The sequence below is a fragment of the Lepus europaeus genome, chromosome 18 (assembly GCF_033115175.1).
Source record: "Lepus europaeus isolate LE1 chromosome 18, mLepTim1.pri, whole genome shotgun sequence".
Taxonomy (NCBI): Eukaryota; Metazoa; Chordata; class Mammalia; order Lagomorpha; family Leporidae; genus Lepus; species Lepus europaeus.
Window position 1 is genome coordinate 59,223,561 of NC_084844.1, and position 26,409 is coordinate 59,249,969.

The window sequence follows — 26,409 nt, forward strand, 5'->3', positions numbered from 1 at the left end:
AAGCTGCAACGGCTAGAAAAAGCCAGGAAGAGCATTCCGTCTGGAGGGAGGAAGACAAAGGCCCCAGGCTAGGAAGGGCTGGGCTCATGGTGGAGAAACTGAAAGGAAGCTGGGCCTTGTGAGCTTTGAGAGAGTAAGCAGGCAGATAAAGTCAGTCTTGCGGGTCACCTTGCTTAGTATGGGTTTTATTTGTAGCACATAGGAAAGCCCTTTTGGAATCTTAAGGGGAAGAGGGACATGTTTTGATTTATGGTTTAAAAAGAACTTGCGGCTTTGTGAATGGAGAAGGTATTAAAGTCCAGTCAGGAGTGTCTTGCAGAGTAAGAGATGAAGGTGTTGGTGGTTGAGGTAGAGAGGCTGCGTGTGGGAGGAGTGGGTGTTAATTGAGAACTGAGCACTGTAGCTGCTGTGGGAGCCAGGAGGCCTCACAGGTTTGGTGTTTTTTGTTTTTTGTTTTTTTGTCCCTGGCTCCATTCCGTGTAGAAACCAGTAAATGTTATTTGAAGTCAAATGCTTTTCTCTGCCTTTGTTTTGGTGTATGCCTTAGAGTCTGTTCATTGAGCTGTATTTTATTTTATGTAATAACTGATAGTCATTTGTTAGTGAGTCAAAGGATAGCACAATATAATCTTGAAGATACCTGTCTCTGAGTTTACAATAAGCTTCTCTACAGCATTACTTAGCGATAGAAATGGAGTCAGACTTTTAGGTGAGTTCGTAAACATAAAGTCTTAACACGCTACTAGTGTATATCAAGGGCTCAAGAATTGGTGACTGCTTTTATTATTCTCAGGTCTATTAATTCAGGTCAAGCATCGAAATTTTGTCCCATCTCAACATACTGTAGTTTTTTGTGTCAATCAAGGAGAGAATTGTCAAGTAATCATCCATTGGCTGTGAAATATATTTGTTTTTATAGTTGAATGATTGAATTGCCCAATTCAGAGAATTAGCAGGATATAGTGCAAAAATACCACAAAGTTCTCAGCTGGGTTATTACCTAGCACTGCTGTCTTGGGAAACTTCCTTTCTTGCTTTATAAAAGGGAAAACTAACATTGTTTTTCTTTCATTTAAGAATTATTTACTGAGTGCTGTACTCCTAGGTTCTTCAAATAATTATGTGCTTATTAAAGTTTTTCTTTCAATGCCATCTGTAGTGGGAGTAGGAGAATTTAACTCAAAAGACGTTTTTCTTTAGTTTTCATTCATCTTCTGGGTAAGGTGTCATGTCAGAATTGCTACAAATAAAATTTTCTGTAAATGTCATTCTCTCAGAATAGTTTTATTTATTGTTATTTTTAAAAAAGATTTATTTATTTGAAAGAGAGAGGAGGAGAGGCAGAGAGAGAGGTCTTCCAGCCGCTGGTTCACTCCCCAGATAGCCACAACGGCCCGTGCTGCACTGATCTGAATGAAGCCAGGAGCCTCTTCCGGGTCTTCCATGTGGGTGCAGGGGCCCAAGGACTTGGGCCATTTTCTACTGCTTTCCCGGGCCACAGCAGAGAGCTGGACTGGAAGAGGAGCAGCCAGAACTAGAACTGGTGCCCATATGGGATGTGGGCACCTCAGGCCAGGGCTTTAACCTGCTGCGCCACAGTGCTGACCCCTTATTTATTGGTTTTTAATGGGGCTTGTTTCACAGGAAAAAAAAAACCTATTCCAGGATAGCATGACTGTGATCTTGTGTGCAAATTACAAAATTCACTTAGATGATTTCTAATATCTCCTGGAGTCTGGATCCTGAAATAGGGTCAGGAGGAGGCTTTCCTTAAATCATCCTGTGTGTGTCAGGCTGTTGGGATGCCCTGGGAGGGGGAGGGGACTTAGCCTTTCCTTGACTAGCACACTTTTGAAGCTGGGCTGCTTTGTGGGAATTAGTGTGACCTAATTTGCTTCAGTTTAGTAATGAATGCAGTATTTTAACATCTGCAGTGTTATATAGAGACCATTCTCTTATCCATATTTCTGTATCAAAAGGTTTTATTATTTAATCAGTTCAACTGAATTGCATCTTTGTGGGATCCTTATTCTGCTTTGGTGAAAAGTAGGCTTCATCTGTCTGTGACTGTTGGTGGATTCGGTTTTGTTCATCTGAAGAGGCATCTGTAGTCCTGTCACAGTGAAGTATATTTTTAGCTTTTTTCCAAGATAACTTAGGCCACCTTGAAAACCTATCCAAGTACATTTTGGTTATGCAGAGATTGTAGGTCAGAAGCCAGTAGTTCCTGGTGAGAAGAAAGTTAGCTTTTTGAGAGACAGAGAGGAGGATTATCTTTGAAATTTTGTTGTTGCAAGATTCAGTTTCCTGTTGAGTAAGAGTATGTGTGTGTGTGTGTGTGTGCGCGCGCGCACATGTGTGCAATATGAGAAGATTCAAAAAGAAACTTAAATAGACCAGTTTCATTTTGCCATATTGCCCATTTTTCATGAGATAGGAGGCTAATTCTAGATATATCTATGAAATTTAGATAAAATGTGCTGTTGTCACTTAAAACAGTTACATCCAGTTTTAGTATTTTATTCTCATCCTAAAGCATGGTTATGTAGATGTTTATGCTATGAGGCAGTTAGTTGCTCATAACTCTTGACTGGGATTCCTAAATAATTTGCCGAAGTTTTATGTTTCATGAATCAAGCTTGTAACTATTAACCCTCATTGATAATGAGTTTTGGTGCCAGGAATTGAATTCATGATCTGACACGGCCATGTAAGGTGGTCTCTTCCCTTTTGGCCTTAATTTTGAACCGGAGTCTGATTTCAGTTGGTTTCCAGCTGTAAAGTGGATGTTCTGGAGGTATCTTGGTGGTGAGCCAGGACTGCCGTGAGGGGTGAAGGAAGGATAGGGTGGGGAGTGCAGGGATTCTGCTAAGTTTGAGAAAGGAGGTTGCAGTGGTTGCTGTGCTGGTTCACTTAGAGAAGGCTCACATATAATGCCAACAGAGATTTTGCTCATGTTTTATTGCTTCCTGGGTTGGCCTGATAGTACTTTTAAATAACCTGACTTTTTTCTTTTTAAATTATTTCATTTATTTTATATTTTAATATATTTGTATACTACATTTTATATAAATATATTTTATATATTTAGGTGCTATTGTAATATTTAATTTTATATTAATGTTAAATATATATCTTAATATATTTATATTCTACTTATTTTTAATTAATTCTTATTAAGATTTATTTATTTATTTGAAAGGCAGAGTTAGAGAGATCTTCCATGTGCTGGCTCACTCCCCAAATGGCCGCAAAGGCCAGAGCTGGGCTGGTCCGAAGCCAGGAGTTTCTTCCTAGTCTCCCATACGGGTGTAGGGGCCAAAGCATCTGGGTCATCCTCTGGGTGCATTTGCAGGGAGCTGGATTGGAGCAGCTGGGACTCAAAACTACATGGAACCTATATGGGATGCCTACACTGCAGGCAGTAAATGCATTGTGCCATGGTGCCAGCCCCTGTTTTTTATTCCTGAGACATTATTTTTAAAATTCAGAAAAATGACACCATAAAATAAGGTTATTATGATGGGTTACTGACAAAAAGGAAAATGGACAACAAGTCTGCTAACTCATGTTTGTATGACATTGAGTGTAAGTGTTGAACTCAGAACTCACAATTACTGAAAATTACTGTTTTTGTTGTTGTTGTTGTTGTAGTAAAATTTACTTATTTATTTGAAAGGCAAACAGAGAGAGAGAGAGAGAGGGAGACCAGGCTAAAGCCAAGAGCCAGGAGCTTCACCCAGGTTTCTCACGTGGGAGCAGGTGTCCAAGCACTTGGGCCATCTTCTGCTGCCTTCCCAAGTGCATTCACAGGAAGCTGGATGGGAAGTGGAGCAGCTGGGCCTCAAACCAGTGCTCAAATTGGACACCAGTGCTGTAGGCGGCGGCTTAATCTGCTGTGCCACAGCACCAGCCCCCAAAAGCTTACTTTCTAAAGCTAACTGGGTAAATAATTTATTAATAGAGAAATTGGATCAAATTGGCACACTGAATTTTTTGTGTGTGTGTTTGCTCTCTTTTCAAATCCTTTGAAATAATGGAAACAAAATTAAAACTAAGGGGCAGGGCCGGTGCTGCAGCTTACTTGGCTAATCCTCTGCCTGTGGCACCGGCATCCCGGGTTCTATTCCTGGTTGGGGTGCTGGATTCTGTCCCGGTTGCTCCTCTTCCAGTCCAGCTCTCTGCTGTGGCCCGGGAGTGCAGTGGAGGATGGCCCAAGTGCTTGGGTCCCTGCACACCCGCATGGAAGACCAGGAGGAAGCACCTGGCTCCTGGCTTCAGATTGGCGCAGCGCACCGGCCATAGCAGCCATTTGAGGGGTGAACCAATGGAAGGAAGACCTTTCTCTCTGTCTCTCTGTCTCTCTAACTCTGCCTGTCCAAAAAAAACAAAAAAAAAACAAAAAAAAAACTAAGGGACTCAAAATATTAAATGACTGAAATTATGTATGGGTGTATAGTATATTATAAAATACATTATGTAATTATTTAGTATTAATTAGATAATATATAATGTATAATAATATATGATAAATACTTGTGATATAATCTTCATCTTAATTATATATAAATAATTCTTATTCTAAGTTGTTAGTGCATGTGCATCCCCCACATGTGTATGTATATGAAATCTTTATCATGGGGATTTTACACATTATATATGATGAAGATAAGAATTATATGTATATGTATTCTACACATATTTTTCCATTTCATATAGTGTCCATTTTATTTGTATAAAATATTCCCATCATGATTCTACACACACGCGCACACACACACAATTTGCTATTCTAAAACATAAACATTTTAGCATGAGAATACTCAGTGGTATGAAGTATTTGTTCTCCTTTTAATCAGCCCGTGAATTCGAATTTGTAAGTTCTCTTTTAGGGTTTTTAGGGCCTTGACAAGCTGACTCTGATACTTTTGTGAAAAAGGAAATGTTCTAGAATAGCTCTGGAGAATTTGAAAGTAGTAGCAACAACAAAGCATAGTGAGGGGAAACTTGTCCTGCCAGATACAAAAACCTTCGTAGCATTATAGTAATTTAAAAAGTGTGACATTGGCACAGGAAAAGATGGATCAAATTAGTGAGTCTAGGATCACAGACAAGAGGGAATTTCACTTATATGGATACTTTTTATTTTTCTTTACTGTTTCAAGCCCATAGAAAAATTCAGAAAGTAATTTAACAGATGTTCACATATCTACCATTTGTCTGTGAGAAAACTTAGTATCTTTTTTTAAAAAATTTTTTTATTATTTATTTATTTATTTAGACAGGCAGAGTGGACAGTGAGAGAGAGAGACAGAGAGAAAGGTCTTCCTTTGCCGTTGGTTCACCCTCCAATGGCCGCTGCGGCCGGTGCATCACGCTGATCTGAAGCCAGGAGCCAGGTGCTTCTCCTGGTCTCCCATGCGGGTGCAGGGCCCAAGGACTTGGGCCATCCTCCACTGCCTTCCCGGGCCACAGCAGAGAGAGAGCTGGCCTGGAAGAGGGGCAACGGGGATAGAATCCGGCGCCCCAACCGGGACTAGAACCCGGTGGGCCGGCGCCGAAAGGCGGAGGATTAGCCTGTTAAGCCACGGCGCCAGCCGAAAACTTAGTATCTTATCATAGTAGTGTCAGTTTTTATTTTAAGAAATAAAGTGTTACAGATTACCCTCCTTCCCTCCATCATTCTTCCATTCTTAGGCATAACTATTAACCTGAAGTAGATGAATGGCAGAACAGCAAAGAGGGAGAACAAAGGGCACTCTTCCGTTCACTGGTTCAGATGGCCCCAATAGCCAGATCTGGGCCAGGCGAAAGCCAGGAGCTAGAAACCCCATTCGGATTTCTCACAGCGATGGTGGGGGCCCAAAGACTTGGGCCATCATCTGCTGCTTTCCAAGGTGCATTAGCAGGGAGCTGAATTGGAAGCAGAGTAGCCAGGACTCTAACCCAGGTACTCTGATGTGGGATGCTGGCTTAACCTGCGTCACAATGCCACCCCATGTTGATATGTATTCATGTTTTTATTATATGTATATTATTCTGTTTCTAACATGTCAATATGATAAGTTTTCAATTTTTTGAGGTTTCTTTTTTTTTAAGATTTATTTATTTATTTGAAAGAGTTACATAGAGAAGGAGAGGCAGAAAGAAAGAGGGGTGAGAGGTCTTCCATCCACTGGTTCACTTCCCAAATGACCGCAGTGGCCAGAACTGAGCTGATCCGAAGCCAGGAGCTGCTTCTGGGTCTCCCATGCGGATGCAGGGGTCCAAGGACTTGGGCCATTTTCTACCACTTTTCCCAGGCCATAGTAGAGAGCTAGATTGGAAGTGGAGCATCGGGGACTCGAACCAGTACCCATATGGGATGCCGGCACTGCAAGTAGCAGCTTTACCTGCTACACCACAGCGCTGGCCCTGAGGTTTCTGTGTTTTGAAACATATAGTGCTGGTTTATTCATTGTAACTGCTGTGTAGTTATTGTGTGTATACCATAGTTTATTCATTTTGATTGGAATTAATCTTTTCTTCAAATTTTCTTATTGTAGTACTATAGTAGATACCCTTTGGTATTTAAGTATGCAAGTTTATCTAGGGTATATACCTATTAGTGAAGTTTTTGTAGTGAGGACAGCATTTCAGATCAGTGCAGAAAGACTGCTATGTTCATTAAGTGATTTGTTGGTATAATTAACTATTGGGAAAGAAAATAGAGCGAGACCCCATTTTAGAAAAAAATAGCTTATTAAGGAACTATGTATGAAAAAATTAAACCTTTAAGAAATGTAAGAGGCAAATGTAGAATAATCATAATTTGGGTATGGAAATGGTCTTTTTTTTTTTTTTTTTTTTTAAGATTTATTTATTTGAAAGGCAGAGCTACAGAGAGGCAGAGGGAGAGAGAGAGAGAGGGAGAGAGAGTTCTTCCATCTGCTGGTTCACTCTGACCAGAGCTGAGCCAATCCTGGGCCAGGAGCTTCTTCTGGGTCTTCCATGTAGGTGTAGCCCAGGCAGTTGGGCCATCTTGTACTGCTTTCCCAGGCCATAGCAGAGAGCTGGATAGGAAGTGGAGCAGCCGGGACTCGAACTGGCGCCCACATGGGATGCTGGCACTGCAGGTGGTGACTTTACCTGCTATGCCGCAGCACTGGCCCCAGAAGTGGCTTTTAAAAAGGTGAATCAGGTTTGGAATTCCAGAATATTCACATATAATATAAAGGTAAAAAGGGCTTAATATTCATAATATACATAGGGAGAAAAGAGAGGACTCAGTTTCCAAAGAGACAACCTGCAGAAACCCAGATGTCCACTCAGGCCACATGCCTGAACTCTCCCTCTCTGACCTTCCGCCTCCCTGACTTTACCAAGTTTGCTTTTGCCGTGGGCAGTCTAGTTCCTCTTCCTGAAAGGCTCTTGTGCCTGTCCCCATTTCCCATCTTTTAAACTTTAACACAAAAGTCCTCTCAGAAAGTAATTATCTAAACTGGGACGATTTAGAGAATGAATTGAAACAGAACTAATCATTACAGTGGGACAAAAGGTGTAAATTGGTACCATTGTAGGAAATCGGGCATGTGGCCATCCTAGCTGAGACTGGCTTTCTGTGCTCACTCTGCCCCTCATTGCTTCTCTTCTTTGCTCATCAGGTTGGCCCATCAAAGTGCTGCCTCTGCCTCTGCTTCCAGTGACAGCGTCCTGCTAGTGGGTCCATGAGGCAGCAGATGATGGCTCAAGTGTCTCTGACACCTACCTGTGAAGACCCGGATGGCATTTTGGGCGGCATTTGGGGAGTGAACCAGCAAATGGAACCTTTCTCTGGCTCTTGTTTTCACTCTGCCTTTCAAATAAACATTAGGGAAAAGTATTTTTAAAAAACTAGAACTGCACCTACCATATAATACTGAATTATTCTTCTGGGTATATGTCCAAAGGAATTGAAATCAGTCTGAGACATCTGTACTCCCAAGTTTAGTGCAGCACTGTTCACAACAGTTGAGAAATAGAATGAACCTAGGTGTTCACTGAAGGTGAATGGACAGAGAAAATGTGTATAAACACAGTGGAATAGTATTTAGCTATAAAAATGGACAAAAATCTTGTCACTTGTATAAAGAGGGATGCAACTGGAGGACATTGTTAAGTGAAATAAGTCAGACACTGAAAGACAAATAGCACAATGACCCCTTTATATGTAGAATCTAAAAGGTTGATTTCTCAGAAGTAGGAATTACCAGAGCCTGGGTGGGATATGGGAAAGGGAGGGGAGAGGCTACTTAGTGGGTTCAGGAATAATTTTTCTTTTGTTTAAAGATTTATTTGTTTGAAGGAGACAGAGTGAGGAAAAGAGTATCTGCTGATTTGCTTCCCAAATGCCAACAGCAGTTTGGGTCTGCAAACATCCTGGTCTGTCACATGGGTGACAGAACCCCAGGTGCTTGGGCCATCATCTGCTCCCTTCCCAGGAGCATTATCAGGAAGCTGGATCAGAAGTGAAGTAGCTTGGGCTTGAACTGGCACTTTGATTTGGTATGCTAAAGTCACAAGTAGTGGCCTCACTCACTGTGCCACAATGCTGGCCCCTAGGGGGAGTCCCTCTTAATGTTGTGTAGTAGAGAAGGATAGCTGGAGTTGAGGATTTTGAACGTGCCCAACACAAAGGAATGATAAATGTCTCAGGTGATGAGCATGTGAGTTACCCTGATCTGATCATCACACTGTCTACATGTATTGAAATGCTACACTGTACTCCATAAATGTGTGTAATTACTATGTGTTAGTTTAAAAAATACACTAACAAAAATACAGAGGGGCATTGGTGCATTGGTTAAGACATTGTGTGGGATGTCCACATCTCAAATTGAAGTGCCTGGGTTCAGGTCCCAGCTGTGTTTCTGATTCCAACTTCCTAGTAATGTACACCCTAGGGAGAACGAGGTGATGGCTCAAGTAGTTATGTCTCTGCCATCCATGTAGGAGACCTGGATTGAGTTCCTGACTCCTTCAGCATTTGGGGAGTGAACCAATGAGTGAGAGCTCTCTCTTTTTCTGTCTCTCAAATGAATAAAATAAATAAAAAAAATTAAAGCATATAGTTCAGTGGTTTTCAGTATATTCAGACCTATATGTTTAATATCTATGTTTAACCCTTCCCACAGTCAATTTTAGAACATTTTCATCCACGTTAAAAAAAATTCCAGGGCCGGCACTGTGGCATAGCGGGTGAGGCTGTCACTTGCAGTGCCAGCATCTCATATGGGCACTGGTTTGAGTTCTGGTTGCTCTACTTCTGATCCAGCTCCCTGCTATGGCCTGGGAAAGCAGTGGAAGATGGTCCAAGTCTTTGGGAGACCCAGAAGAAGCACCTGGCTCCTGGCTTCGGATCGGCTCAGCACAGCACAGCTCCAGCTATTGTGGCCAACTGGCAAATGAGCCAGCGGATGGAGGACCTCTCTGTCTGCTTCTCCATCTCTCTTTGTGTAACTCTGACTTTCAAATAAATAAATCTTAAAAAAAAAAAAAAACTCCCAAAACTATGGAAGGAAGATAATTTTCATCATGCTAAGACATGGATGAACTTGAAGGCATTATGCTAAGTGAAAGAAGTCAGTCTACTCTCATGAGGTTCCTAGGGAATTCACATTACACAGGTAGAAAGTAGAGGGTGGTTACCAGGGACTGGAAAGAGAAGGATGGGAGAGTGGGCGTAGAATTCCAGTTGGGAAAAATGAGATAGTTCTGGAGATGGGTGGTGGTGGTAGTGGATACCTAACGATGTGAATGCACTTAATGCTGTGAAATTGTGCACTTCAAGTTGACTAAGGCTTGTGCATTTAGCAAGCACAGAAGACCCTGGTTAAATCACCTGCATCCCGTATTGGAGTACCTGGGTTCAATGCCTACCTCTAGCTCGTGACTCCAGCTTACTGCTCATGTAGACCTGAGAGACAGTGGAGATAGCTGAAGAGGTTGGGTTGCTGCCACGCATGTTGGAGACATGATCTGAGTTACCAGCTCCTAGCTTTGTCCTTGCTCCAACCCTCGCCATTGCAGGCATCTTGGGGTGTGAGCCTGGGCACTGGAGCTCTCTCTGGCTCTCAAATAGATAAATTTAAAAAAATCATTAACAAAGTGCTACATTTTACCACAGAAGAAGAAAAAAAGAAACCCCGTATCCTGTATTTTCCATCTCTACTCTTGTCATGAATTCAAAACCATGCATCCACTTTCTGTTAATCATAGGTTTGCCTGTTTTTGACTTCTATGTGAAAGGAAACTTGTAATAGGTACACTTTATGATGGGCTTCTTTTGCTTAACATAGTGTTTTCAAGGTTTGTCCAGCTTACAGGTTGTATTAGTACTTTTTTTAAAGATTTATTTATTTGAAAGTGAGAGTTACACAGAGAAGGAGAGGCAGAGAGAGAGAGAGAGAGGTCTTCCATCCACTGGTTCATTCCCCAGTCAGCTGCAATGGCTGGAGCTGTGCTGATCTGAAGCCAGGAGCCTCCTCCGGGCCTACCATGTGGGTGCAGAGGCCTAAGGACTTGGGCCATCTTCTACTGCTTTCCCAGGCCATAACAGAGAGCTGGATCGGAAGTGGAGCAGCCAGGACTCAAACCGGCACCCATAGGGGTTGCTGGCACTGAAGGTGGCGGCTTTGCCAGCTACACCACAGCACTGGCCCCACCCCCCTTACTTCCTTTTTATGGGTGAAAAATACTCCTTGGTGTGGATAGACCACATTTTATTGGTTCATTAATCAGTTGATAGACATGGCATTTGGGTTCTTTCCAAGGTTTATGTAGTTAGTCTAGGACTTAACTGAGATCTTAAGCTTCTGAGAAGTAAAAACTAACATGGCCTGTATTTAGTAAAGGAAGACTTAATGTAAAACTATGTAGGCAATTTATTAGGTGTCCAAGTACAAGGGAAGACGTACATTTGCTCATGTCAATCTCATGGAGATTGGCTGGAATGATGAGTCTGGAGCAAAGGCTGCACCTCTGTATCAGAGGCTGTTCAGACTCTTGTTTCTGCTTGTTTGCATGTCTTCTCTAGGCTGTCTGTAGACTAGAATTTTCTTTTCCCCTGCATCTTCTCTAGCACATGCTGTGCTCACTTTGATGCTGTCCTGTTCCGGCTGCCTTACAGCTCACTTACAGCCTGTAGCTGACATTCTTTATCCCATATTCATTGTATTGTATACAAATATGAGATATAAAATATAACATTTCATTATATAATATAAAAAACTCTGGGTGGATACTTGGCATAGCAATTGGGATTCCACTTGGGATGCCTGCATTCCGTGCCAGAGAAGAGTCTTTTGGCTCTGTTCCCAAATCTAGCTTCCTATTGATATGTACCCCTTGAGGCAGCAGGTGTTGGTTTAAGTAACTGGATCCTTACCACCATATAGAAGACCTGGATTGAGTTCTGACTCCTGACTTCAACTTGGCCCAACACTGGCTGTTGTGGTTATTTGAAGATAGACAGTGAAGATCTCTGTCCCTGCCCCTCAAGTAAATAAAAAATTAAATTAAAACAACCCTCACACTTGTTGATTTCATCACCAATGCCTCCAACTTCCAGAAGTCTTTATATATAGAAAAACAGTTAAGCTTATGTAGTAGGTTTTTGATTTCACAAATACTGGCAGTTATTTTCCTTACATTGGTACTGTTAACTTCATTATTTCTTGAAACTTTTCCCATCCCTAATCCTGTCTTACACTATTATTTTGGAGCAGAATTAGTCAATAAAGGCAATATTTCCTCTATACAAATGGCTTACCTTATTGAATTCTGTTTTTTCCTTCATTTTAAATTTTTTTTTAATTATTTGAAAGAGGGAGAGACAGATAAGTCTTCTATCCGCTGATTTACTCCCAGATGGCTGCAATAGCCAGGGTTGGGCCAGGCTGAAGCCAGGAGCTTCATTCGGCTCTCCCATGTGGGTGGCAGAGGCCCAGATACTTGGGCCATCTTCTGCTGCTTTCCCAGGCACATTAGTAGGGAGTTGGATGGGAAGAGGAGCAGCTAGGATGTGAACCGGCACCCATAAGGTTGCATTTGTGGCAACCCTACCTGCTACACCAAAAGGCTGGTCCCTCCCTTCAGTTTTTTTTTTTTTTTAATTGTTATTTGTTCATCGAAAGGCAGAGTTAGAGAGACAGAAGGAGAGATGGAGAGAGATCTTTCATCCACTGGTTCACTCCCCAAAAGTCTGCAACAGCTGGAGCTGGGCCAATCGAAAGCCAGGATCCATTAGCTTCTTCCAGGTCTCCCACGTGGGTGCAGGGGCCCAAGCACTTGGACCATCTTCCACTGATTTCCCAGGCACATTAGCAGGGAGCTGGATTGGAAGTGGGGCAGTTGGAACTTGAATTGGTGCCCATTTGGAATGCCAGCACTGCGGGCACTGGCTTTACCTGTTACGCCACAGAGCCGGCTCCCCTACCTTCAGTTTTTAATTTAGAACCCTGGTTACAGTGTGTCAGCATCTGTCATTATGAGCTAGTTATCTTCTTTAAAATTTTAATTTATTTCAGTGAGAGAGATATTCTCTTCACTAGTTCTCTCCCCAAATGACTGGAACAACGAGGGCTGGACCGGGCTAAAACCAGGAGCTCAGAACTCCGTCTCTGTCTGCCATGTGTATGGCAGAGGCCCAAGTGCTTGGAACATCTTCCACTGCCTTCCCATGGGTATTAGCCAAAAGCTAGATCAGAAGTGGAGTAACAAGCACTCAAAGTGGCACTCCAGTATGTGATGCCGGTGTTGCAAGTGACAGCTTACTCTGCTGTGCCACAGCACTTGCCCCAAGTTCTTTTTATAGTTGACTTTTTAAAAAAGATTTATTTATTTGAAAGCGAGAGAGCAAGTAAGCTTCCATTCTCTGGTTCATTCCCCAAATGGCCAAAATGGCTGGGGCTGGGTCAGGCTGAAATATTCATTGATTCATTCATTCATTTATAAAGCAGAGAAAGAGAGAGATCTGTCCTCTGGTTCCTTCCCAATGAAGCCAGGAGCCTAGATCACCATCCGATCTCTCTCCCATGTGAGTAAGAGAGGCCCAAGTTCTTGGATCATCTTCTGCTTCCCTAGGTGCATCAGGGAGCTGGATCGGAGACTGAGCAGCTAGTACTTGAACTGCCACTCCAATATAGGGTACTAGTGTTGCAGGCTGTGGCTTAATCCACCGTACTATGATGCTGGCTTTTTCACAACCCAGAACCATGTGTATTTCTTTCTTTCTTTCTTTTTTTTTTTTTTAAATTTATTTTATTGTAAAGACAGAGTTACAGAGAGAGCTAGAGACGGGGTGGGGAAGGGAGGTCTTCCATCCACTGATTCACTCCCCAAATGGCCACAGTGGCTGGAGCTGAGCAGATCTGAAGTCAGGAGTTTCTTCTGGGTCTCCCACATGGGTGCAGGGGCCTAAGGACTTGGGCCATCTTCTACTACTTTCTCGGCCACAGCAAAGAGCTGGATCGGAAGTGGAGCAGCTGGGATTTGAACTGGTGCCCATATGGCATGCCGGCACTGCAGGCGGTGGCTTTACTCGCTATGCCACAGCACCAGCCCATTTCTTTTTAAAATATACTTATTTCTCATATCCTTATAGAAAGACATTAGCTGAGCACTTGCTATGTGTCAAGTCTCATGTGAAGATTTTATATACGTTAGTCTCCCTTTGTCCTCTGGGGCTATGCTCCAAGACCCCCAGTGCATGTCTGAAACTGTGGATAGTGCTGAACCCTATATGTCCTATGTTTTTTCCTTTATATGCATACCTGTCATAAAGTTTACCTTACAAATTAGGCACACAGTAAAAGATCAATATCAATCACTAATAATAGGACAGTTGTAACAATATACTGTGATAAAAGTGTTGTGAATGTGATCTCAGAATACCTTACTGTATTGTATTCACCATTCTTGTAATGATGTGAGATGACATGAGGTAAGTGAGCATTTATCTTATGCTATGGCTATCTATAACTTTTGTAGTCTGAGATGAAACAGCAAAACTAGTATGACTTTCTTTTTCCTTTTCACAGTTTCATGAATAGAAAATTCCTTTTTATTATAGATCTTAGCAACCTTGGTGTGTCATTTTTTCCCCCTATTAAGTGGAGATCTTTCACTTTTTCGCTTAAAGGGAACACTTTATGGCTTCTCCCTGGTGTGTTTGATTTGCCAGCATCCCCACTCCTGTGCTTTGGGGCCATTATTAAGTTAAAAAAAAAAGTTGTTTGAACGCAAGTACTGCTACTGTGATGGTTGATCTCTTAACTGAGCAGGCTACTAAATGACTAATGGGTAGATAGCATGTAGAGATGGTTATGCTGGAAAAAGAGGTGATTTATTCCTGAATGAGCAAGAGGAAGGAAGGTAGGGGGAAAGAGAGAGATCTTCATTTGCTGGTTTACCCTCCAAATAACCGTAACAGCCAGTTCTGGGCTAGGCCAAAAGCCAAGAGGCAGAAACTCCATCCTGGTTTTCATTACAAGTGGTGCAGCCAGCACTCTAACCCGCACTGTGATATAGGATGTGGGTGCTGCACCATAACGTTGGCCCCACAATTTAAAACTTAGGGATTGTTTATTTCTGGACGTTTCCATATAGTATCTTCAAGTCATGATTGATGATTAGCAACTGAAACTGTGGTGGCAGTGGTGGACTACTGTACATGTTTTTATTTTACATTGCAAATTTGTCATATATTAAGTGTAATGGAAAAGACTCAGTAATGATCAAACCCTTGCAATTTATATTTAGTAAATGCATGAGTGACAGGTTTTACAGGTAATTCTGGTTTTGCTTGTATAGCAGTAGTTATAATTTATTAAGTACACTTGACATTTTTAGTTCTTATGAGTTTTTCCCCCATTCTGTTCAGGTGGTTTCCTAGAAACATGATTGATTGTTGGACTTGATCTCACAGCCCAGTGAGGACTTCTTTACTGATAATGTCAAGTTCAGGTTATCCTCCCAACCAAGGAGCATTCAGCACGGAACAAAGTCGTTATCCTCCCCACTCTGTCCAGTACACCTTTCCCAGCACCCGCCACCAGCAGGTAAGGAACAAATACTATGTAAATTGCATATATATTTTATGGTTTTCTTTACTTTCCGTATTTAATACATTTGTCAGCCAGAAACCAAACGTAATTTTAAAAAGTGGCAAGAACAGTTCTGAAAGATGGGGAACCAAAGTTTGGGAATTTTCTGTTATCTGTAGCCTTCTGCCAGATTTCGGGTGTTGCTCATGTCTCTGCATTTGATTGTAGTTGTTGACAGAAGAGTATTGGTTGCCTAAGTTTGTATTACAAATTCTGGTTGAATTTTCAGTTGTCGAGTTAACATTGCCTCTCTTGAGTGATAGCCTCTATATCTTCTTGAAGAATTTGTTTGTTAGAAGGTGAGAGACTTTGTATGATTGTTCTACTTTGGGTAACATAAAACATGAGGTAGAATGGTAGCTCAGAGTGGACCATAGTGGTATAAGAGGTTCGGAGAAAGGAAGATGTGAAATGATCATCTTAGAGAATAAGAAGTGTGGTCATGGTAACTTAGTGCAAGGACATCCTTTTCTGTATAGGTAATCAGTTGAGTCTTTTTTTTTTTTTTTTTTTTTAAGATTTTATTTATTTACTTGAGAGGCAGAGTTACAGACAGTGAGAGGGAGAGACAGAAAGGTCCTTTATCCACTGCTTCACTCCCCAGATGGCTGCAACAGCCAGAGCTGGGCTGATCCGGAGCCAGGAGCTTCTTCTGGGTCTCCAACATGGGTGCAGGGGCCCAGGCACTTGGGTCATCTTCCACTGCTTTACTGGTCCATAACAGAGAGCTGGACCGGAAGTGAAGCAGCCAGGACAAGAACCAGTGCCTATATGGGAATCTGGTCCATAGGCAGAGGCTTAGCCCACTGTGCCATAGAGCTGGCCCTGCTTTTTGTATTTTCTGTAAGAAGTTTTTGCCAAACTCAAGATTTTCTCCTATATTTTCTTCTCTAGGTTTTATAATTTTAGGTCTTACATTTAGGTCTATAATCTGTTTTAAGTTTTTTGTTTGATGTGAGTTAAGGGTTTGAGTTGCTATCTTTTGCCATTGTGAATGATACTAGCTTAGAAAATGTTCCATCTTCCTATATTTCCTTTTTCTCTTTTCTTCCTCCCCCTTTCACAGATCAAGAGTGAGAGAGATCTTCTGTCTGCTGACTCACTTTCCAAATAGCCTCAACAGCCAGTTTTGGGCCAGGCTGAGGCCAGGAGGCAGGAATTCCATCCAGGTCTCCCACGTGGGTGGCGGGGACCCAAAGATTTTGACCATCTTCCATTGTCTTCCCAGACATATTAGCAGGAAGCTGGATTGGAATTGGAGTAGCCAGGATTTGAACTGTCACTTTGTTATGGGATGCTGGCATTGCAGTGGCACCTTAACCTGCTGTGTGACATAGCTAGCTCCTTCTCATATTTCCTTAATTAATTTATGTAGAATTGATATTTTTTCATCCTTATATGTGTAAAAGAATGTATTAGAGAAGCTTTTTATTTTTAAAATTTATTTGTTTATTTGAAAGAGTTACAGAGAGAGACTGAGAGACAGATTCTACTGGTTCATTCCCTAGGTGGCCACAACGGCCAGTGCTGGGCTAGGCCTAAGCCAGGAGCCAGGAGTTTGTTCTGGGTCTCCTGCATGGGTGGCAAGGGACCAAGGACTTAGGCTATTTTCCACTGCTTTTCTGAGTCTATTAGGGAACTGGATCAGAAGTAGAGCCTCTGGGACATGAACAAGCTCCCATTTGGGATGCCAGTATTGTAGGCAGTGGCTTTACCCTTTATGCCACAACACCAGCTCCTAGCAAAGCTTATAAACCTAGAATTTTATTTGGAAAACATTTAAATTATGAACTCAGTTTCTTTAATTGTTAGTCTGTTTCCTTGAAGCAATTTGAGGAAAACAGTTTTTTCAAGATTTACTTACGGAACCAGCACTGTGGCATAGTAGGTTAAGCCTCTGCCTCTGTCATGTGGGTGCTGATTCGAGTCCTGGTGGCTCCACTTATAATTTAGCTCCCTACTGATGGCCTGGGAAAGCAGTAGGGTGTGGCCCAAGTGGTTGGTCCTCTGTACTCACATGGGAGACCTGGAAGAAACTCCTGGTTCCAGGCTTTGGATTGGCTCAGCTTCAGCGGTTGTGGCCATCTGGGGAGTGATCCAGAGGATGGAAGACCTCTCTCTCTGTCTCTCCCTTTCTCTGCCTCTCAAATAAATAAATAAATAAACCTTTAAAGGAAATTATTTATTTGTAAGGTAGACTAGGAGGCAGAGGTGGGAGGGAAGGAGAGAGAGAGAGAGAGAGTTACTATCCATCCACTGGTTCCCTCCTCAAATGGCTTCAGTGGCTGGGATCTGCCAGAACTCCATCCTGGTCTCCCACATTGATATCAGGGACCCAAGTACATGTTATGTCATCCATGTCTTCCCAGGTGCAGTAGCAGGGAGCTGGATCAGAAGTAGAGCAGCTGGGTTGGGGGATGCCAGGGTGGCAAGTAGTGGCTTTACCTGCTGTGCCACAATACTAGTCTCTTGAGGCTTGTTTTTGAATTCTTAGGGTGAGTCTAGGGTAGCCATTATTCTAGGTCTAATTCATCTCCCAATTCTAAGTCTGTCTCCTGTGGATGTCCACCTGGTCACTTGTATATTCAGTGAGCTTTCCTCATTCTTGCTGCAGGAAATTTGAATACATCTGGCCCTGAGTGAGCTTGGAAAATTATTTGATTTATAGTTCCTCCAGATCTTTCATCAGTTTTTTTTTTAGCCCAGCCTTGTCAACTTTTCTTCCTATCTGTTTATAGACAAGAATTCAGGCAAAGAATTAAGGGAATCCAAGATCTGATTTCAGGAAATCTTTTTTATGTAACTCCCTCCTCTCAGGAAATTCTTCTCTAGTAACTGTGATCCTGGCTGCAGTTTGCAGGTTGCCTCTGGACAGATAGCCTGGAGTGTGATAAGTAGGGCTTACTTCATTTGTCGCATTTCTCTTTAGAGGAAGTTCCTGTGCTGCTTGTTGCCCAATGTTTGATAAGAGTCCCTAGGTTTAGTCCAACTTTTAAGGTACTTCAAGACTCAAAATGGTTTTATCTTTTTCAGTGCTTTGCATTTTTTTGTTTGATGTTCAACTTTTTATGTGAGATTTCTTCTTAGACTATCCTAGACTACTGTTACTTACAGAGGATTTATTTACTGCTTGTTTTAGCCTGGATATCTCAACTTTATCTCCTTAGGATTTTAAAACTTTTTCTGGAGGCGGGCACTATGGTTTAGTGGGTTAAACTGCCACCTGCGGCACCGGCATCCCATAGGGGTGCTGTTTCAAGTTCTGGCTGCTCCACTTCTGATCCAGCTCCCTGCAAACATGCCTGGAAAAACAGTGGAAGATGGCCAATCTCTTGGGTCTGTGCATCCACATGGGAGACCTGGAAGAGGCTCCTGGCTTGGGCATGGTCCATTCATGGCCATTGTGGCCATTTGGAGAATGAATCAGTGGATAGAAGACACCTCTCTCTCTCTCGCTCTCGCTCTCGCTCGCTCTCTGTGTATAACTCTGCCTTTAAAATAAATCTTTAAGAAAAACAAAATTTTTGGCTGACCTTGAATTCCCATACCAGAGTATTCACCACTTTATTGTGTAAATATTGTGGCTTTCATTGAATACATTATGTGCAAATGTCACCATTACCTAATTCTAGACATTTACATCATCTGAATAAAAAATGTGTACCTAATAGCAGCTAATCCCAATTCTTCCAGTTCTCTGGCAGCCACCAATCTGTTTTTTTGTCTCTATGGAGTTACCTTTTCTAGACATTTCATAGAAGTCTTTTGTATCTGGCTTTTTAAATATGACATAGTGTTTTCTGTGTTTTTCTACATTCTAGCATGTATCAGTACTTTATTCCTTTTTTTTTTTTTTTTTAAATTTTTGACAGGCAGAGTGGACAGTGAGAGAGAGAGACAGAGAGAAAGGTCTTCCTTTGCCGTTGGTTCACCCTCCAATGGCCGCTGCGGCTGGCGCGCTGTGGCCGACACACCCGCTGTTCTGAAGGCAGGAGCCAGGTGCTTCTCCTGGTTTCCCATGGGGTGCAGGGCCCGAGCACTTGGGCCATCCTCCACTGCACTCCCTGGCCACAGCAGAGAGCTGGCCTGGAAGAGGGGCAACCGGGACAGAATCTGGTGCCCTGACTGGGACTAGAACCTGGTGTGCTGGTGCCGCTAGGCGGAGGATTAGCCTGTTGAGCCACGGCGCCGGCCTCTTTATTCCTTTTTTATCACTGAATAATATTCCATTTTGTGGATTGACCACATTTTTTTTGTTTGTTACTTGATGGACATTTGAGTTGTTTAAAGTTTTATCTGTGCACAGTTCTGTGAAAATTTGTGGACAAAATTTTGTGTGTGGTTATATGCTTTTAATTTTTTAGGGTTTATACCTAGGATTATTATTCCTGAGTTGTTTACTAATTCTGTGTTAACTATATATTTGTTTTAAAAAGAAACTTTTGCCAAAATCAACAAAAGTAAAGTAGATGGGAAAACATAAAATACTCAGTTATAGTGGAAGAACAATTTCTCTTCTCTAGCTTGCCGACTCTCTGGATTCCAGTTTCTTCATTTGTAAATACAGATGAACTTAACTAAATGACGTCTGTGATCCTTTCAGCTTAATCATTTTGAACTTAAGATTGGAATGTATCTTAGACTCTCATGTTGAACTCATGAGTTTGAGATTTTTACGTAACACATGTTAGTAGTTATTGTAATATTAGAGAAATGAGTCAACTATCGATTGAACTTGAAATTTCATTTTGAATGATTTGAAATGCTGTACTGTTAAAATGTTGATTGTTTAAGCTTGTGGGGAAGAGTTAGGTCAAGGAAGGATTGAGATTGTCATTGTTTTTTCGCTGCTTCGTGGCCATTCCTGCTTTTGTATTTGTTTTGAATTCCCGTTTTGGTTAGTAACTAATTTGTGATTATTGGATTTTAGGAGTTTGCAGTCCCTGATTATCGTTCGTCTCATCTTGAAGTCAGCCAGGCGTCACAGCTCTTGCAGCAACAGCAGCAGCAGCTCCGGAGACGGCCTTCCTTGCTTTCAGAATTTCACCCAGGTTCTGACAGGTAATGAGGTTTCTTTCATGTTTCCATCTAGGATTGTAAGTGTGAAGTATGTGTGTACTTTATAAGTGTCAGTTTTTATAGTGTTTATTAACCAAGCAGTGACTGATTGTTAAAACTTTGTATATTGAGCTATTTTATATTGATTGATCTTTTGGAGTAGTGATAATAGTTAACAAGGCCTTAAAACTTCTTTGCAGTTTTAGAGTTAATGTTATATAGAGGAAAATCAGTAGATTTAGATTTTAATCCTTGTCAGCACTTTGGCCTTGTTCATGTTGTATAAACTACTGGTGTTCTTTCTCAGTTTGGGCTGCAATTCAGAACCACTGGAGATGCCCAAGTCCCAGCATAGAATAATTACAGCAATCTCTGGGTTTGGGCCCAGGCATCAGTTTAATGGCCAAAGTTCCCCACATGATTCTCATTTGCAACCAGAGTTGCAAATTACTAATTTAGACTCATTAAGCATTAGTTTTCTGGCCTGTAACATTGGGGACAGTAACAGATTACCCTTAAAGGACAAGTAGTATACACCCTGTGTGTGAGGTACTTTTGATGCATGCTCCCATCCCCCAATGTCCTTATCATCCCTGCTTTCTTTGACTGCATTCTCCCTTTTAATCTAAAGTGTTTTTTTTTTTTAAGAGTTTATTTGAGAGGCGGGGTGAGGGGGCTCTTCAATCTGCTAGTTTACTTCCCAAATGTCCATAAAAGCCAGGGTTCAGCCAGGCTGAAGCCAGGAGCCGGAACTTCATCTTGATCCTTCACATGGGTGACAGGAATCCACCTGTTTGGGCTGTCTGCTGCCTTCTCAAGTGCACTGGCAGGGAATTGCATCAAAAGTAGAGTAGCCAGACTTGAACTGGCACTCCGGTATGGGATGAAGGTGTTGTGAGTGGTGGCTTAACTCATTGTGCCATAATGCCCAACCCATCTAAACTTTTATAGAAAACTGATTATATTGTTTTTATTTGAGGTATACAACATGTTATCTTGGGATTCATATAGATGGTAAAAAGGTTACTATAGTGAAGCTTTATCCATATCTGTCATCACCCATAGTTACCCTTTTTTAAAATTGATGGCGTAAGCACCTAAAATCTACCCACTTAGCTTGAATTCCCAGAATAGTACACTTTTATGTTGTATGTAAGAACCTCTAGATTCATTCACTCTACATTTCTCTTTTTTTTTTTTTTTTGAAGATTTATTTTTTTTTTATTTGAAAGACAGTTACAGAGAGAGTTAAAGCCAGAGAGAGAGGTCTTCTATCTGTTGGTTCACTTCCCAGGTGGCCGCAAAGGCTGGAGCTGTGCTGATCCGAAGCCAGGAGCTTCTTCCAGGTCTCCCATGTGGGTGCAGGGGCCCAAGGACTTGGGCCATCTTCTGCTTTCCCAGACCATAGAAGGGAAATGGATGGGAAGAGGAGCAGCCGGGACTAGAACCGGCACCCATATGGGATGCCGGCGCTTCAGGCCAGGGCTTTAACCCGCTGCACCACAGTGCCGGCCCCCATTCTACATTCCTTTTACCTACATCTCATTTCCTTCCCTCCTCTCCTGCCCCTGCCCCTGGTGACTGTTTTTGTTGTATAACTTATATATTTGTACCTTTCTTTTCTTTCCCTTTCTCTCTTTTTCTTTCTTTTCATATTCGCTTATTTGCAAAACAGTAACAGAGAGAAAGGGAGAGACAGAGATCTTCCACTAGTTTCCCTAATGGCCACAACAGCCAGGTCTGGACCAAGCAGACCCCAAGAGCCAGGAACTCCATCCTGGTCTCCCACATGAGTGGCATGATCTCAAGCACTTGGGCCATCTTCTGCCTTCCCAGGCACATTAGCCAGAAGCTGAATTGGGAGCAGTGCACCTAGAACTCTAACTGGAGCTCTGATACTGGATACCAGTGTTGGAAGTGGTGGCTTAATGTACAGTGCCACAAAGCCAGCCCACTTTTTATGTTTTAGATTCTAGATACCAGTGAGATCATGTAGTACTTTTCTTTCTGTGTTGGTTTATTTCACTTAGCATAATGTCCTCAAGGTTTACTCACTTTGTGGCAGATGGTAAGATCTCATTCTTTTTTAGGGGTAAATAATATTCATATATTTAATCAGCCACACTTTGTTTAACCATTTGTCAACAGAAACTTAGGCTATTCCTTATCTTAGCTTTTGTGAATAATGCTGCAGTGAACATGGGTTACAGATATGTTTATAGAGTATTGATTTCATCTCCTTTGGATGTATGCCCAGAAGAGGGATTGTTGGATCATGTGGTAATTCTATTTTTAATTTCTTAAGAAACCTCTGTGTTTTCTGTAATGGCTGTGCCAGTCTACATTTCTTCCAGCAGTGTTCCAGAGTTCCCTTTTCTTCATTTGTCAGTGTTACCTATTGAGTTTTTGATGACCATCCTTACTGAGTATGCTGTGGTAGGCTGTGAGGTAGCCTCACAGAGGTGTTGATTCACATTTTTCTGGTGATTAGTGGTGTTGAGCATCTTTTCTTATACTGTTGGCAATTTTTAAATATGTTTTTATTATTATTCATTTTATTGAGAAGCAGAGAGAGAGAGAGAGAGAGAGAAATGTTTTCATCTGCTGATCCACTCTCCCAAATGCCTGCCAGAAGTCTGTAACTCAATCCAGGTCTCCCACGTGGGTAGCAAGGACTCAACTACTTGAGCCATCGTCTGCTGCCTCCCAGAGTGTAGATTACTAGGAAGCTGGAATTAGGAGCAGATCTGGGACTCAAACCCAGACACTGATAAAGCTGCAGCTTAACCGTCACACTAAACTTCTGTCCTAGTTTGGGGACCTTCTGTACTTTAACTTTTGAGTCTTTATTCAGAAAGGAGATTGGCAGTGCATCCATTGGAATGATCATGTGACTTTTGTCTTTACATGTTCTGTATCACATTGATTAGTTTGTGGATGTTAGACCAAGGTTAAATCTTAGTCATGATGTATTAACTTTTGATGTGCTGTTGTATTCAGCTTGTTAATATCTTATTGAGGGTTTCTGTGTTGATGCTCATCAGAGAGATTGGCTGTAGGTTTCTTTTCTTGTGATTTCTTTGGCTTAGGTATCAAAATGATGCTGGCCTTATAAAATGTTTCAAAGTATTTCTTCCAGCTCCATTTTTGGGAGGAATTTAAGAAGAACTGATATTAATTTTTCTTTGAAAGTTTGGTAGACTCTAGCTGGACTGTTTTTGTTTGAAAGATTTTGAATTACTTCTTCAATCTCTTTATTTGTTTTTTTTTTTTTTCTTTTCTTTTTGACAGGCAGAGTGGATAGTGAGAGAGAGAGACAGAGAGAAAGGTCTTCCTTTTTGCCGTTGGTTCACCTTCCAATGGCCGCTGCGGCCAGCGCATCTCGCTGATCCGAGGCCAGGAGCCAGGTGCTTTCTCCTGGTCTCCCATGTGGGTGCAGGGCCCAAGGACTTGGGCCATCCTCCACTGCCTTCCCGGGCCATAGCAGAGAGCTGGCCTGGAAGAGGGGCAACGGGGATAGAATCCGGCGCCCCAACCAGGACTAGAACCCGGTGTGCCGGCGCGGCAAGGCGGAGGATTAGCCTGTTAAGCCACGGCGCCGGCCCAGTCTCTTTATTTGTTATTGGTCTGTTAAGGCTTTCTGTTTCTTCTCACTTGGCTTTTAGGTTATCAGTTTGTTGGCATATAATTGATCAGTAATACTTTGATTCTTTTATTTCTGAAGTATCTGTTATAATTTCTTCATTTTCATTTCCAGTTTTGTTGAATTCTAAAGTATTTTGAAATACAATAACTGCTTTTATTAAATGCACATTCTAGCTTTTTTTAGCAATTATATAGTATTCTGATTTCCTATTTAAAATGTGCTTATTCTTTAGATTTTAAAATGATTATTTGAATTTATTTGACTGCGTTTAAAATCATTATGCAATATATTTTTGGTGAGGTTTGTGGAGAGAATTCGGATCATTTTTCCCTCTGATAGGTAGCATATATATAAAACTTTTGTTAAGAAATGGCTAAAAATAAGGGGCCGGTGCTGTGACTTAGTGGTGACGGCATTTTCTATGGACACGGTTTGAATCCTGGCTGCTCCACTTCCAATCCAGCTCTCTGCTATGGCCTGGGAAGGCAGAGGAAGATGGCACAAGTTACTGCACCTATGTGGGAGACCCAGCAGAAGCTCTTGGCTTGGTATTGGCTCAGCTCCTGCTGTTAGGGCCATTTGAGGACTGGACCAGTGGATGGAAGAACTCTCTGCCTCTCTTTAACTCTGCTTTTCAAATCAATAAATAAATCTTTTTTTTTTTGGACAGGCAGAGTGGACAGTGAGAGAGAGAGACAGAGAAAGGTCTTCCTTTTGTGTTGGTTCACCCTCCAATGGCTGCCACGGCCGGCGCACTGTGGCCGGCGCACCGCGCTGATCCAAAGGCAGGAGCCAGGTGTTTCTCCTGGTCTCCCATGGGGTGCAGGGCCCAAGCACTTGGGCCATCCTCCACTGCACTCCTGGGCCACAGCAGAGAGCTGGCCTGGAAGAGGGGCAACTGGGACAGAATCCGGCGCCCCAACCAGGACTAGAACCCGGAGTGCTGGTGCCACAAGGCGGAGGATTAGCCTATTGAGCTGTGGCGCCGGCCTCAATAAATAAATCTTTTAAAAAAAAATTAGAAAGTGGCTAATAATGTACCCTTTATTTTTTCAAGATTTATTTGAGAGGCAGAGAGAGAGACATAAAGAGAGGTCTTCCATCCACTGGTTCACTCTCCAAATGGCTGCAGTGGCTGGAGTTGGGATGATCCAAAGCCAGGATCCAGAAGCTTCTTCAGATCTCTTACATGGGTACAGGGTCCAGGCACTTGGGCCATCCCAGGCCATCAGCAAGGAGCTGGATCAGAAGTATAGCAGCCAAGAATTGAACCAGTGCCCATATGGGATGATGGTGCCGCAGGTGGAGACTTAACCTACTATGCCGTAGCACCAGCAAAATGCACTTTATAAATAAGGAAAGACATGTAACTATTATAAACTATTGTAATCTTGGAAAAGCAGGATTCAAAGAAGGAATTAGAAGAATCTTGAATGAATTGACCTTCTGTTTCTTACTTCTGTTTCCTAAGAGTCAGTGTTGAAAAAGGGAAAAAAAAGCAAATTGATAAAATCCTAGGACTTCTCATGAATTCTCCTTACTGGAGAGGAAAATTAAATGAGGGGTAATGGTGAGAGGTTTGTTTGGCAATTTCCATTGTGCTATCTTGGTTTCTTAGTTGCTGCTGCCCTTCTGGCCCTTCCACAAGTAGCCAGAGACCTCTGGATGGGTTTCCATGTCTGGCTGGTAGAGTGGTCCAGGATGCGTAGCAAAGGCTGTTACAGTTCCAGTCAGGATTTCCCCTCCTTTGCCTCACTTCTCTGCTCCTTGGGTATAGAAAAGTTTCTAGAAAGCCATACCCATGGCCAGCGCCGTGGCTCAACAGGCTAATCCTCCACCTTGCGGCGCTGGCACACCGGGTTCTAGTCCCGGTCAGGGCGCCGGATTCTATCCTGGTTGCCCCTCTTCCAGGCCAGCTCTCTGCTATGGCCCGGGAAGGCAGTGGAGGATGGCCCAAGTGCTTGGGCCCTGCACCCGCATGGGAGACCAGGAGAAAGCACCTGGCTCCTGGCTTCGGATCAGCGAGATGCGCCGTCCGCAGCGGCCATTGGAGGGTGAACCAACGGCAAAAGGAAGACCTTTCTCTCTCTCTCTCTCTCTCTCACTATCCACTCTGCCTGTCAGGGGAAAAAAAAAAAAAAAAAACCATACCCAATCTGCCATTTGTAGTTCGGAGAAGGCAAACATGCCAGGCAAAAATGGGAATGCTCATGGAAAACCCACTTAGGTGATTGTGACAGCCTGGAAAGGACTACCACAGTATACCTGAGCAAGAGATTAAGGAGTAGCCTGAAAAAGGCAAATATATTCCTGGATGAGAAAATTAAAACACAATATGTTAAAGATAAAACTCCTGTGTGTAAGAAACACAAATTAGTACTGTGCTGGATAAAAGGGCCTATAATAGTGAAGTCTTTGAAAATAAGACAGCTAAATGAGATAAAATGATAGATTTGACATTCTAGTGCTCTCAACCCACCATTAGAAATTTCATCATAAAATGAGAAGGAACAGGAAATAAGGTTAATAAGGTGAAAAGTCAAACATTTTTTTGCCTTGGAAGAAAGTATAGAGATATTCAGA

At 42.3% G+C, this 26,409-nt stretch overlaps 1 protein-coding gene across 3 annotated transcripts in view; it reads left to right on the plus strand.

Moving 5' to 3' along the window:
- The window catches only part of NCOR1 (nuclear receptor corepressor 1), a 177,885-nt gene that overhangs the window by 12,135 nt on the left and 139,341 nt on the right, over window positions 1-26,409 (plus strand). For all 3 annotated transcript variants that reach the window (XM_062216449.1, XM_062216450.1, XM_062216451.1), the window contains exons 2-3: window positions 14,900-15,077; window positions 20,053-20,183. In XM_062216449.1, the coding sequence (XP_062072433.1) occupies window positions 14,970-15,077; window positions 20,053-20,183 (239 nt within the window). In that variant the 5' untranslated portion in view covers window positions 14,900-14,969. The remainder of the gene's footprint in view (window positions 1-14,899; window positions 15,078-20,052; window positions 20,184-26,409) is intronic.